The sequence below is a fragment of the Catharus ustulatus genome, chromosome 6, assembly GCF_009819885.2.
Source record: "Catharus ustulatus isolate bCatUst1 chromosome 6, bCatUst1.pri.v2, whole genome shotgun sequence".
NCBI lineage: Eukaryota > Metazoa > Chordata > Aves > Passeriformes > Turdidae > Catharus > Catharus ustulatus.
This window is the reverse complement of record NC_046226.1, coordinates 33,594,299-33,608,727: the sequence shown is the minus strand read 5'-3', so window position 1 is coordinate 33,608,727 and position 14,429 is coordinate 33,594,299. Positions and strand designations below refer to the sequence as shown.

General features: G+C 39.4%; 1 protein-coding gene across 5 annotated transcripts in view; it reads right to left on the bottom strand.

Annotated features, from left to right (window-relative positions):
* Nucleotides 1-14,429, bottom strand: part of ZFYVE26 (zinc finger FYVE-type containing 26) — a 48,917-nt gene that overhangs the window by 25,785 nt on the left and 8,703 nt on the right. For 3 of the 5 annotated variants that reach the window (XM_033062502.1, XM_033062505.1, XM_033062504.1), the window contains exons 8-20: nt 14,058-14,218; nt 10,630-10,812; nt 9,395-10,048; nt 8,641-8,730; nt 7,880-7,948; nt 7,137-7,288; nt 5,457-5,655; nt 4,873-5,136; nt 4,575-4,694; nt 4,147-4,311; nt 3,021-3,248; nt 1,511-1,616; nt 51-787 (exon numbers count right to left, since the gene is read on the bottom strand). In XM_033062502.1, coding sequence (XP_032918393.1) covers nt 51-787; nt 1,511-1,616; nt 3,021-3,248; nt 4,147-4,311; nt 4,575-4,694; nt 4,873-5,136; nt 5,457-5,655; nt 7,137-7,288; nt 7,880-7,948; nt 8,641-8,730; nt 9,395-10,048; nt 10,630-10,812; nt 14,058-14,218 — 3,128 coding nt within the window. The remainder of the gene's footprint in view (nt 1-50; nt 788-1,510; nt 1,617-3,020; nt 3,249-4,146; nt 4,312-4,574; nt 4,695-4,872; nt 5,137-5,456; nt 5,656-7,136; nt 7,289-7,879; nt 7,949-8,640; nt 8,731-9,394; nt 10,049-10,629; nt 10,813-14,057; nt 14,219-14,429) is intronic. The other 2 variants (XM_033062503.1, XM_033062506.1) reach the window with 2 other exon arrangements.

Here is a 14,429-nt window from a genome sequence, read left to right as displayed (position 1 = left end):
AAGATTAGGGGGAAAAAAGAGGAAAAAAACCCTGACTTAATCCTTCTTACCTTCAGTAGCTGCACAGCTCAGCACAGCATCCCTCACAATGACTACTTCCTCCACATCCTGACTGTACAGATCCAAGACCTTCAGAGTTCTGTCCCAATCCTTTGCCCCAAGAGCTTGTTCAAAGACTCCCATTAATACTTTAACAGCTGTGGTGGAATGTAATCCCAGGAGAACCAGAGACATGTATGCCTTGCCAGAGAAGACAGTAGACAAACTGCTACCTTCATCTTGATTCCGAAGTGGGTCAAACATAGCAAGAAGAAATCGTTCCAATATTGGGAACTCCTTCAACAGTGTCTCACACTCCTTGGAAATCTGTTCCAAGCCTAAGGGCACCTCCCGTTTGCCCCGAAATTCCATCCAAGACAAACCTGGTTTGTGAACTTTCTGTATATTAGATGCACTTAGACATGCTACTGTAGCCATTAGCTTTGACTGAGATTTCAGGAAGTCCAAGGAGGAGGCAGTCAGTGTGTGCTGGCCCAAGTCATTCAGAGAGGATGAGGCCTGAGTAGAGCTATCTTCAGGGGTCACTTCAGGATTGTGAATAGGTATTTCAACATCTAGCAGGCAGTGGCAGGCACACTGGTGTGTCAAGTTGCTGATGTTTGTCAGAAGAGACTTTGCCTGGCTGCTTTGCCTTGCACTGCACAAGGACAGTGGCTCACAGCAAGAGTTAACAATGACTTGCTGCACATTTAGGTTCAACTCTTCTTTAGCCAAGAGAGAAGCAAGTCTGTAGATTGAAAACAGAACCAGCTTACCCAGCACATATAAAAGGTACTTTATAATTACATATTTTCATAAATCTTCCAAATGCCTTGAGAACACAATATTCTTCACAGCTACATACAAAAGAAGATTACATACTATTTTAACTCAGAGCTTATGCTGCCATTCCTTTACAGAAAAGGAACTTACTCCTCAAACACTGACTTTTACCTAAATGCAAGCTACTAAAATAGCTCACCATTAGCACTCATCTTTTTAAAAGCTACCTCATCAAATCAGACAGTTTCCATGCCAACTTAATTCACTAGAGGCAATGGAAGGAGTCTAGATTATCCAGTTTACCTGTAGACCAGGACAAGAGTCATGCCCAGTATTCTAAAAAAAAACCTAATTGCCTACATTATTGTATTACATTGACAAGCTGCAAGTGCACTCCTCTGAACTGTCACACAGCTAAAAAAAAATCCACATAATTTCACTCTCACTTCACAACAGATAGCAATTGTTAAAAATATGGAGCCACTGTTCTCCCAATCAAAAATCTTTAGGTTGATGGAGAAGGCACTCCTCCCTGCACACCAATCCTTGCAGCACCTAGTGATCAGCTGGTGGGACACACCAGGCTGTACCACCTGCGATAAGGAGCCACAGAACTTAATCACGGCTAAGGTAAAAGTCACCAATACCAAAATAACCTACAGGAGTACATAATCTGAAAAGTACTGACCTGTCAGGATGAACTTGTCTCTCAAAAACAAGCTGGGAAAGCAGCTGAGTTGGACTCTGCTGTAACAGTATGAAAGGGTTTCCCACTTTCACTTCTGCAGATACATCTTAGGGAAAAAACACCAGAATATTTATTAAAATACAAACACATTAGCTGAATACACTAACCAGCTTTTATTTAGGAATATAAATTTTAAGGCCCTGAGTTTAAACCACTTTGACTAAATTCACAGAGTTCTAAATTCCCATTAGTACGGTAGAATCCAGAATAAATTGAAAAGCATTTGTGATTACGATATGCCTCTCAATCTTAGCAATATTATGTTGGCTATATTACCAACACAGGTAGAGTAGAGATTCTTCAGCCTTTAAGCAAAATCTAGGCTCGAATAATTTAGCAACTCTACTTCAAAATACGTATTTGTGGTGAGAAGTAGAAAACATGCAGAACTATTTTCTGATGAGTCCCCGGATGTAGATTGGTGAGTCCATGCTCTATCAAAGTCAGTTAACAAGGGCAGAGGGAACTCAGAGGTGTACAGGTACTTTTACAAAGGAGTGAAACCCTGGCCATTACTGCTTGAAAGCATTTGTATCCACTACTGCGTTATGTCAAGTAACTTTGGACACCTTCTCTTAAATTTACCTTTTCCTTTCATCTTCCAATACAGTAACATTTCCCCCAAACTCACCCCAGCCTTTGAGTATTTTTGTGCACTTTCTGGCTTTGGCAGTTAGTCAGTGAGGACTAAATCATGTCTGTGCAGAAGTTATGGTTGGCATGGCAGTGACCTGAGCTGAACCAGCATGTCTACAAACAGATCTTTGCCCTTTTCTTCTATCCTCTTGGGAAGACATTCCCTGAAATCAGTACTGTGGTATTTTAAATTAGTGCAGTTCAATTAGTGTCAACTTTAAAACACAGAGAAGCATTTTTACTCCTAGCACAGTGAATTGTTCTGCTCTTCTGACAGCTTTATTTGCTGACGGTACATTCCTTTTCATGGACCAACATCATCTGCAGATTCTATAAAAAAATTCTGCCTCATTATCTCTGCATGGCCTTCTACACATGCTTTTCTTATCCCTGTGGAGCAGTAGGGTGCTTGCTGCCTCTAAGGGAGCTGTAAATTATACAGTATTCTGATCCGTTGGATGCAAAAATCAATCTTTCCTTACAGGGGTAGTGCTAAGAATTTTTGACTATCAAGGTCTGTTTGTTTTGCCACCACTATAAATGGAGTGGAGTGCAGAGTCTGGATCTGTAGTTAGCATTTCTGTTCTCATTTTCCCACTGACTATTTTTATGTGAACTGTTTATGTGGCCTAGGTGTTATGAAATTAAAAAAAACCAACAAAACACAAGTAATAATCAGTTTAAATGAAAAGCACAGGTAGTAGATACATTTGGCGAAGAAGCATTTTTGCACAATTAATTTCCAGAATTAGGCCAGACTACACAGTCTGAGTATCTTCAATGAGGCTCAGATTTTCCAGCAGAAACCCCTTACCTAGCTCTGCATTCAAGCTTCGTAACACCACAGCAGCCAGCGTAGTGATGTAGTCAAGGAAGGTCTTCACAAAGTTCGTGTGCCTGCTGTTCTCTGGCATGGTTTGGGCATGCTGGTCAAGAGTTCTCAGCAGGAGCTGTGTTTGATTCCAAACCATGTGCTTCTCCAGTTCCGTCGGTTTGAGAGAGCCCTGCTCCACCAAGGTGCCAAGCAGGCTCCCTTTAGAGTCTGGTTTAAGGGAATGGATGTATATCCAAGATTCAAGGATTAAATGTCAAGAAGGGATGTGGGGAAGAAAGAGAGAGAAATGCTTTAGCTTTATTTCCTCTCTGCAATTATAGGTCTCAGGATAAGCATTGTAATTTAACTACAAGCAAGGGAAATTTTTACTATAAGCATTATAATCCAATGGAAAGCAAGAGAAATTTTCACAGCAGAATAAAACTATAGTTCATCTAAATTAGTAACCATAGTTCTGACAAGTTGAAACTACATTAAGGTAGACCTAAAATATATCTAGTTCTGTGTCATTAACATTTATTCTCAAACACAGGTGCTGACAAATCCTTGAGCTCCATAACATTTAGCTCTTAGAGTTCTCCTAAATTTTTCCTATTAAATATTTTAAGAACACCGAAAAGCCATTTAGAAATTTGGTGAATAGAAGAGAAACACCAGTGTTACATAATGAAGAGAGCTGTAAGAAAAAGTAACTGTGGAAAAAATGAGAGGTTTTATGACAGTCCTATGAAAATTGAAAGGTATTAGGATAATACAAAGGTTTTTAAGTTTATCTCCATTTTGTTACCAAAAAAAAGAGAAAAAAGCAAGAGTAAGAATCTAATTATCTATAAGGTACCATGTTAAAACACACTTAAAAGAATTCCATGCTAGGACTGTATAGAAATAGGGTAAATAATATCTCTGACAAGCTCAGAATTTTAGCTCTGAAAACAAATTTAAGAATTACAGAAAAAAATTACCCTTTGCATTTATGATTTTTAAAATATATGTTTGTGCATATGTCAAAGAACATTACTAAGAGATTTAATGCTGCCTGGAAAGGCCAAAGCAAAAATTTAGATCCATATATCAATCAGTCTTTATGTTCACAAAAATAACTCACCCACAGAACGTTCAACACAAGTCAGTGCTTCTAGGATATGATCCAGGTTTTGTAATAGAACAATTTCTTTAGTAATACTTTCTTCAGTCAAGGCAGGGTAGCAAGTTTGTAGGAGGTCTACAATACTGCATCGAAAATGACTCCCTATTTTCTCATCTGACACCTCTACAAAGAGGGAGAAAGAAACAGCAACTATAACAAAGCCACAAGTACTTCTGCATAGAAGAAGGCCCACAAAACAAGAAGTGTATTATAATACAGAAAACTAGAACATTTCAGATTATTCAGAATTGAGCAAGGGTCCCCCTTGCCTTTTTTGTTATAAATACTAAGCTAAAAATGAAAAATTCAAATTTACATTCCAACAGAAGACAATAATTTGATTTAAGCACATTTCAAGAGAAAGCGTTATCAGCAAAGCATACTACCTGGTCTGGATTGACCTTGTGATGTGCAGGAATAGTTGAGAATTTTACTTATTTGCTGGAGAACTGCTGGAAACCCCCTTACACCTTCAGAGTGCAGTACAACAAAGTCAGGTCGGTGGCCTGGAAGAGTCATTGTGCAAAGGGAGACAAAATCAAAGTTAGGAGTGGAAAAAAGAGACACTAACATGAAAGTAAAAATTGAGCTTTAATTAAGACTTGTTAGTATGAACAACACAGCATAGAGAGGCATCTTCTGATTCCTGGCCCATACTGATAAACATAAAAACCAAAAGCCTACCCCGAGTCTCAAGGCTGTTGTAGAGCCTTCTTTCTGCTGTCTCCAGAAGCTGCTTGCATGTCTTCCAAAGATGGCACTGAGTACAAGCTAGGTCAAATGCTGCCATTGCAGAAGGGTTGAGGTCCTCAAGGACTTCTCGTAGAGGATCAGTATGCTCCAGCTGGATGCTCCTGAGCCAGAAATTTTCTTGAAGAGTAGGGGCAAGACTTCCAGAAGTTGCAAGCAATTTATCAGTAACATCCGAGATGGAATAAAATACCATACCTATATGTGTCATCAAAAACACACAATCACTGGTTAACAGCATCATTAGATCAGATCCTGTAATGGGTAACTATTTTTTAATCCTTATAGAAAATAATAGGTGGCCTGCTTCATGGACCAATCAATTACTGTAGAATGGGTGCAACTAACTGGGAATCAACAACAAAATCTCAGCATTCCTAGTCTCTTTCTAACTCAAAGAACCACCACTCACCCTTCTGAACAAAGACTACACTCCTTTTGACAGTATTCCAGTTGCTTTCTTGTATTTTGCACTTCTCTCCAGCCCTTTGTGAGAACTCAAAAAACCCATTGCTTACCAGCTGCTGCTGCATTCCCAATAGCTTGCAGTGTTGAACGGCCACTGCCAGATTTCCGGATGCCTCCAGTGCCTTCTGATGCTTGATTCTCAATATTGTGCTCCACTCTTGCCATTTCTCGTACTGCCTCTTGGTAACGCTCCATGAAAACCAATTCACCATAGCAAGGGGAAGTCTCCAAATTAAACATCAAAACCACCTTTCAAAAATAACAACAGATGTATTTCCAGAGCATATCAAATGAAGTTTTCAAAGGTCAAAGAGCTTAGGGGGAAGCTTTAGAGGAGACAAAGGAATAAAATAAATACTTTAACTGAAAAACGTCCCCACAAATACAACAGGCTGAAATGGTGGGGTTTTCTCCTAGAGAGTTTTAAATGCCTAAAAAAAGGCCCTCAGAGATGTTTTTCAATTATTATTATAAAGCTTACATATTATTTGCTGCAGGAGTAGGGTTGAATTAATTTTCATGACCCACACCTTTTGGAATGATTCTTCACAGTTTCAATAATGAGAGGTATCTATCCAGTTTGCCTCTAAAGTAGACTATTTTCAAATAGATTCTTATTAAGGAATGCCTTCTCAAAATTTAAACAGAGTAGCTAAGCAGAGCCACACAAGTTCCTATTATTAAACCAACAACAGAACACAAACCAAGCTTGAACGCTTTACCATTGGTGATACTGAAAATCAAGGCAACAAAGCAAAACAAAATGCTCCTTTGGCCCTGTAAGTAGGGAAAAGATGAGGTGGCATGCTTGGAATCGAGAACTACAGTAATTTCATGACTACAAGGCGCACCCTTTTGACTATGGTTGCCGGGTTGAGGCGGGGCCTTGGCCAGCAACCGCGCAGGGGGAGCTGGGGGTGGAGCCTCGCTGCAAAAAAAAAAGTGCACCCTATAGTCCCGTGCGCCTTATGTGATCTACAAAGTTGCGAATTTTGCCGACTCCCAGGAGGTGCACTTTATAGTCCGGTGCGCCTTATGGTCGTGAAATTACTGTAATTGGCTGAGTAGTAACCTGATGTTAATGCAATGCTTAAGTGATATGAACTGCTTTAGTATGTCTATCTGAAACTCAGCTAGATCACAGCTTTTGAGAGAAGATCCACTCACTGATGCACCTCAAGATTTTTTAAGTGCATCAGCTCAAAAGCCCCATAGAGAAAGGTGTGCACAGCTGTGAGGGAGCAAAGAATCACAAACACACAGTCAATTTTCAAGTCTTTCTGCCTGTTTTCAATAACACAAATTTGATCTCAAAATATACCTCCTTCAAATGAAAGCAATCACTGCTCTGGGTAAGGAACACCTTTGCATGTTTCTACCAGGGTTACTAGTAGAAAGGGTCATGGTTTTGAAAAACTTATTAAATAAAGCAGTTCAGATGCTGCTTCCTCATGAGACTTCACATGAGTGAAGTCAGTGTGTTCTTCAGTCAGTTGGAACACTATGCTTGACTAGCTCTCATCAAACATTTGCATGCTTTGAGAACCCAGGTCTAGAGAAAGCATTTTTAAACAACAAGGCAGAAAAAACCCTGCATCCATGATTTTTGTTCCTTCCACTTGTTTCTATATCTAAAGTGATTCTTTCACTTAGAAGCTCTATGTTTGCTAAATGCAGAAGAAATATTTTTCTATTTCATTCAAAAATCGAAATACATGCATCTTATTTACCTGGTGGGCTTCCACAAAGTTTCCTCTCAAAATACAAGAAACTAACAGTGATTCTGGTGGGGAAAGCATCATAGGAATGAGGGAGTTCCGCTGATGTGGTCTTGCTCTGCTTTCCAAATCACTCAAGCCAGACACACTACTAGTACTTCCCTCTGCAAGACAGAATTAATCAATATACTATTAGGGAAAACACATTTCATCAAATAACAGCCACCTACCAGATAAAAGCATTTCACATATTTAACACAAAAATATAGGAGCACAGTTGGAAGCAAGTTTTAGGGTAGAGGTCAACATAAACATCCTGTTAAAAATTCTCATAACGTTTTACTATTTGGTCAGAATTTGCAGTTTGGGTCTCATTCCCACGTAACACTTTTCAGCAGCTACATAACACACACACAGTGCTAGGACTGGTTCAATATTGATAAAGGGAGAAGTCTAAAGCATCTGACTTAATAGATCAGTCCAGCATGCCTAAACATGTTTTAGCTTACATGACTATCAGTTCATTAGTTTTTTTGATGGTTTGCAGAAGCCAAAGATATCAAGAAAAATCTAATTTTCTTATTCTAGAAGACACATGGGCTATGCGACTAGAACAGAGTCATCCAAAATGGGAGCACTGAGAAACAAAAAGATATAATTCTGTCCTGCACACAGCAGTAATTCACATTAACCAAGCAAATTCTTCATCATGCACATTGAAAAGACAAAGAAATTCTATTTTTTTGGCTAAATACCTGAGGTACTGGTGCTTAGCTCACTACTTGTGCTTTCTAATGATGGACTGGAAGTTCCCTCTTTCCCATCTAAAATGGAAACAAATCAAAATCACCACATTAAATGCACTTTTACTAGACAAGGTAATTAAAACCTGCTGCAAGTAACAGATTAGGCAACCTCAAGGGATCGTCAAGAATAAATGAGCCACCATTGACATCTAAGATAAATGCAGAAACTGCTGATTTGAAGAAAATTTGGGGCTAGAGACTATGTTAGGGTGGCCCATCAGCGACTCACGTCAGATACTTTAAAGTTTCTTATTTTGGAACATGCCACTCCAAAATCAGACATGACTTTCAAAGGCTAAATAGAAAAAAGGTGAGGAGTACAACTTTCTCCTAAGGCTGTCAATTTATGCCATAGATTCCTGTTAATTCATATCCTAGATAATACCACAAGAGGAGTGAAAACATACCAAATGTAGGTTTATAGCCATAGGACATAGTGGAGAAAGAAAAAAATTAGTACTGCAGTTGAAGTTCTCCCCTGCCCCCAATCAGACTATGTATGGAAGAAGTTATTTGTGCAGGTCAGCTTTAGAGAACAACCTCAATCCAAGTGGAACTGGACTAAGACACTTCAAACCACTCAGAAAATTATAGGAAATAAATCTAGAACTTTACTCCTAGGCCATGAAATCTAATTGCATTCAGCAATGAGCTCAGCAAAATTATGCACATTTCAGAAGTGTCTTCTCCAAGTCACTTTTTAAACCCACCTATCTTGTACCTCCGATATCTACTTCGTTTCTTAAAGCTGGAGCACCTGATTAAAGAGCAGTATCTCCTGGAGGCTGCATTCTGATGTTCTGTGAAATATTTAAACAAAAACATTACCAAATAGTTTTATAGAGGGAGACTTGACAAACAGTTGAACACAAGTTTGGAAACTTGCACTACTTAAGGTCGAGATTGTGAAGTCTTTCTTGGAACATGGAGCTTACAGGGTCTGAGATGCACAATAAGCTACACATGATACAAGACAAAATCTCATAGCAGCAGGGCTAACAAGTTATGGGCTATGGAGAAGGGTGGGAAACAGTTCCTGAGTGCGCTGCTCAGCTACTTAAACAACCATCCAGAATAGTACAACTTTCTTTGATACATGTTCCTAACATGTTTCCAGACAAGGCTAAATCAACATTGGCCATGAACAAGCTGAGACTATTTGGCTTGCACAGGATCCAGCACCACCATGTCCCTTCACATCACTCCAGTGTGACTTGTGACAAAGGGGTGAGATAAAGGGAAACAGAAGCAGTACATCCACAAAGGGAAGGGAAAAGAGAAATAGACCTAAAGTTTCTGATTAGAATAAAGATCAGTTCTGTTGGAAAATGGTTTTAAGAACCAGGCCACTCTCCCAGTATCTGCCAAAATGTGCTTCCTCGGTAAGATGTTCACAGAATTTAATCTTGAGATCACTGTCTGGACAGCTGTAACATATCAGAAAGTGCCAAATACAAAGCCTACCTGCATTTCTGTTACTCATCACCACCTTGTATCTCCAGTGAGCTTCAGAAAGGTATTTGGAAAACTGCAACACTCGACTGCCAAAGGCATCTCTGCTTGCAGAAAGATTCAAGCACTCAACAAGTTCCAGCTCTTCACGAAGCACATTACTGGAGTCCCACGGGAGAGAACTCTGAATTTCTTCCAGGTGGTTGAGCAGCAATGTGAGGAAGGCCTCCATGGCTACATCATCCACTAAAAACCCAGTAACACCACTGGTAAAGTGTTTCAGATCCAGATAGCTTGGTTTGGAGGCTTCACAGCTTTTGCCATCTAACATGGAGTCACTAAGATCTCGAGTATCTGTGTGAATTGTTTGTGCAGCCAGCAGATGCTTCTCTGATTTTTTTTCAGCCTCTGTTAGGTGCTGTGGACTTTGTGAGGTGGAAGATTGCCGACTGGCACTACCTTCTACATTCAGAGTTCCACTCTTTTTGTCAAGGTCTTCATCCTCTGCATAGTCCTCAGGTAGAGGAGTCTCAGTATAGAGGTCATTATAGGAAACAAAAAGCAAGGAGAAAATATTTTCCAAAACCTCCAGGCGCAGAGGAATCGGAACACTCCTTAAGAACTGCTGGCACTTTACAATGTACTGAGAAAATACTGAAGAGCAATCTGTACAATTAAAAACAAAAATAAAGAACATTTACTACATTTTTCAGGGATGCCTTGCTCCAACTTGTGCCTTTTGGGAAAATCCCAGAAGAGGGAACTAGCCCAGTGGCTCAGACCCAATCATTCCTCCAAAAGCCAAGTAAATATATGTCCAGCATTTTTCATTTATAAAGGTAGTAATGCCCACTCCCTCTGGGCAGTGACAATTATCAATTGTTCAATGATATGCAAATTCAGATTACACCCATTCTAGATATTAAATCAGTTTTAGCTCTGGGAAATCATAATCTCTTCCAAAATTATCTCACTATGATCCTATATCTAGTATCAATTCCTTTTAGCACTATATTTTTTGTACAATTACCTTAAATGTTTTAAAACAAGGCCGGTAGCTTATTCATATCTATTATTACTAAAGATAACAACACCTCAAAGAAATACCATTATACTTGCTTGCAAAGCATCCATAGCCCACTGAATAAAATACCATATGTACAACATTATCCCAATACTAAGTGATAATTCAGAGCCCAGCAACTGGCTGGAGAAGCACACTAAATCTAAGAAAGGAGGCCAATCACCTGCTGGTTCTCCAGAAGTTGCATCCTCAGGGATATCACCAAGAAGGCTGTGCACACAATCCTTGCATTTGGCATGCCTGTGTGAATTCACACAGAGAGCATAGATCGCATACTTCATGGCACAGAACGCTCGGAAGAGTGCCAGGTTGCGCTGCTGACTCAGGGTGTTAGGGAGTGTGGCTGCTGTGGAGGGAAATCAGGGCAGGGAGGGGGTAGGAGGCAAACAAGAAAACAAGTTAATTTTCTCCTGCAGCTCCTGCACAGCAATATTTATCCAGTCTTTCTTCCCCACTGCTGTTTTTGTCTCAGTTTTGATTCATCTCACTGTTACTTTTAGAAAAAAAGCCCAAACAACCCAACCCACAACAGATGGGCACAGAAAAGTCAGGTCTGGATCCCCCTCTAAAAAGAAAACTTTCTGTGAACTTGTGTAACAGGACCTGGCTACAGCACGGAATGATCAAAATCCCTCACAATGACTCTCTTTAGCACTGCATGGTTAAGCTGTACTGCTGCATTTACAGCAGAGGGGTAAATCCTGCTTCATTTCAGCATCTTAGATTTCTGTGTTCTAGTACACAGTAGATGAGTAGGGAAACAGTGTAGACAGGCTATGACTGTAGCAAGAATGGAGTACCACCAGCTCTTCAGATTTGTACCAGTAAATAGATACCATGGTTGATTCACAGTGGCTGACACAATAGATCAAATACAATCTGCAACTGATTAAAGAAGTACAGTCCCACAGCTTCCTTCACATATTTATGATAAAGGCAAACTAGAGAAGTACTGTACCCACTTCTCCTCCCCTTTGGGCTTTTTTTTTGATGAACAGTATCACATGCCAGAGACATGATCCCTTCTTAGAACAACAGAACAGGAGAGCAGTAAATTGTAAAAATCAAACCATCATCATCCCCTCCACTCAGGAACACAATATAGTGTCATATATTCGGTTATGCTGAGTTTAGATGAATTATCCATCTGCTATAAAAAGGTTAAAAGAACCCCACAACAAAGAAAGAAAAAAGCCCTGACAACCACACACAGTGTTAAATTATTGCTTGAAATCCACTGTCCTGTATTCTTATGCAAGTGGTGGGTTGTCCATCTACCTGATGTCATGCAGGAAAAATATTAGCCAAATTATTTTTTTAACACCAAGCACTGGTACAAAGTACAATGTACTGACAATGTCCACATCCAAATTCTGGAACTGAATAAAATTACTTAACTTAAAAACTGTTCCAGCACTGTCCTCCACAAAGTTTGAGCACGATTGCAATGAAAAGCACCAGTCTGAACTCTTCTGAAAGCTACAGAGCAGCCAAAACTAAAGGACACTGGAAATAGTTATTCCCTATCACTGTCATGCTAAACAGTGACAGTGATGGAAAATATAATGCAGACAGCAGACAGAACTGAGGAGATATCCAAGTATGAATCCTCTGCAGAACCCAAATGGCCGTTGAAATTTTACTGTTGCCCAGAAGCTCTACACTAACATGTAAAAAACCAAATAGCTCTCAATACCAATGTCTTAAAAGGACTTCAGGCAGGTAAAGCCAGAGATCTGATAAATACAATACTCTGGAAAAGAGAAATAGTTAGCTGGAGATACTATAAGACAGATACTGATAATCAAAAGTAAGCTTAATAGCCTTTTGCCTCGTACGTGGATAAACTTAGATGCAGTGAGTCTGTGTCAGTATTTGTACCTACACCAATCCTTCTCCTTGTACTAATACTGAAGAACAATCCTTCAACTAACAGCACTGTTTTTCCTATGCCAGAAATACTAACACCTTCTTCTTCAATACTGCAATTCATGAGGAAATTGCTGCTCATCATGACTGATCAAAAGCAGTGCTATGCACAGCCTGGACTCAACTGCTTACCAGTACCACTACTCTGGTTTCACTACTGCAGCTGCCAGACACATACTAAAAAGAAGGGGAAGAGGGGGAAGCATGTGGGGTGATGGGAGGAAAAGGGCTGTTAACACTACTACATCTGACAAAACAGAAGTTTATGACTCCTCTCTTCCCTTTAAGGCTCAAAATAGATTATTTTAAAGGAGATTCTATTAAGCTGCATTTATAAAATCATCTGTATTCTGCAATAATTGCTGGATTGAAAAGAGAAGGAGGACTTGTCTTCCATTAATTATCTCCATAAATAAATGCAACATAAATAAAAGAAGATAAATGGCAGCTAGAGTTCTTTTGCCACAGTCATGCAGCTCCCAGCAGATATGATGGGACTGACTCTTCCTGCTTTTGAAAGGCTTTGACAGAATTTAAGCAGAAAATAATTAAAATGTAAGAACTGATTAAAAAATCCCACAACACCAGCAACAACAAAACAATTTCAGAAAGCAGGACACTGAAAATAAGGATCTATATGGAGTCTCAATTCCTACATCTTTTAAGATTATTCAAGACAAGTGTCATGATAACTTTAACACCAAAACCTGTAAAAGTAGGAATAGAAACCAACATCACAACAGCATGATATGGAAGGAGAGAAACCTGCTTCCCACTAGGCAATCTGGAAAAATCTGTACAGGATCCACCACTGAGAGCTCTCCATGCAACCCAGGTTGAAATTACACACGTGCAAATTCAGAAACATAAGAGAAATATTTAGAAAATAAACACTGTCGCTTCTTAGGTTCTAGTACAAGCAGGAAAATAGAGCTTCTGTATCATTATTAAGAGGCCTTATCAGAAAACAGCTTTAAAATTGCAGCAGCTGAACCTGGACACAGGCTGCAATCAAAACAGTGTCCAAAGAGAGTCACTTGTAAGTGATCTGATGTGTTCAGTAGCTGGCAGGTATTTTAGGCACCGAAGTGGAACATGCAAAGATGAGAGAAGTGAGGCAGGAGTGATGTAAACACGGGCCGTAGCTAAGTCTTACTGGTTTAAATACTAAATTTAAATTTGGTAACAGTCAATATTAGAATTTTTAAAAAAACACTTTTTATCTCTTTCAAAAATGAAGATGCAGTACAAGGTATTGTCAATCTCATCTGGTTTTGTTCTTTGATTTTCAATTAAAGTGCACTGAAATACAAACCATACACTTCCTCTTCAAACTAAAGGTATTACAAAATACAGAAGTTACAATGAGCAGCATATATCACAAGCATGTGCAAAGTCTTGTTAACATCTTGAAAAGCTCTTTCAGAGATCTACCCTTGTGAGACCAAAGAGATCTCACAACTCTTCTTGAAAGACAATTTACTCCCTAAAAGGTTTCTAAAATAATTTCCACATGCTCTCTAGATTTCTTCCACAAAACAGCTGGTAACTGGTATCTTCCACAATTACAGAAGCAGGTCAAGACAACAAATCCTAGCAAAAGTACTGAACATACTCAATAGATTCTGAGCCTCCTGAATTCTCACAACCCTACATATTTACCCTGCATCTGCTGGTCTTTAGCAGGAACTTTTTGAAGAAGCTCAATAACATCATCTTCATTCAGTGCCAGAAGATTAGTGAGATGATGCAGAGAGTATACCGCAGTGTGGCAATCCAGACTGTGCAAGTGTTGCAACAGAACCTTCCTTGGGACAGTAATACTGCAAGAGAGAACAAAGAGGTGGCACAGATTTAAGTCTCAGCCACATTTAAAGATAAAACTCCCACCCTAATTCTGATTGAACCAAACTACTGAAATTAAAAAGGAAAACAAAGAGCATAACTGCAGCCCATGAGAAATTTAGAGAGCTTGTATATACAGTCACTATTAGATGATTAGCCAAGAAAATAATACCTTCTCTATTTGCATGC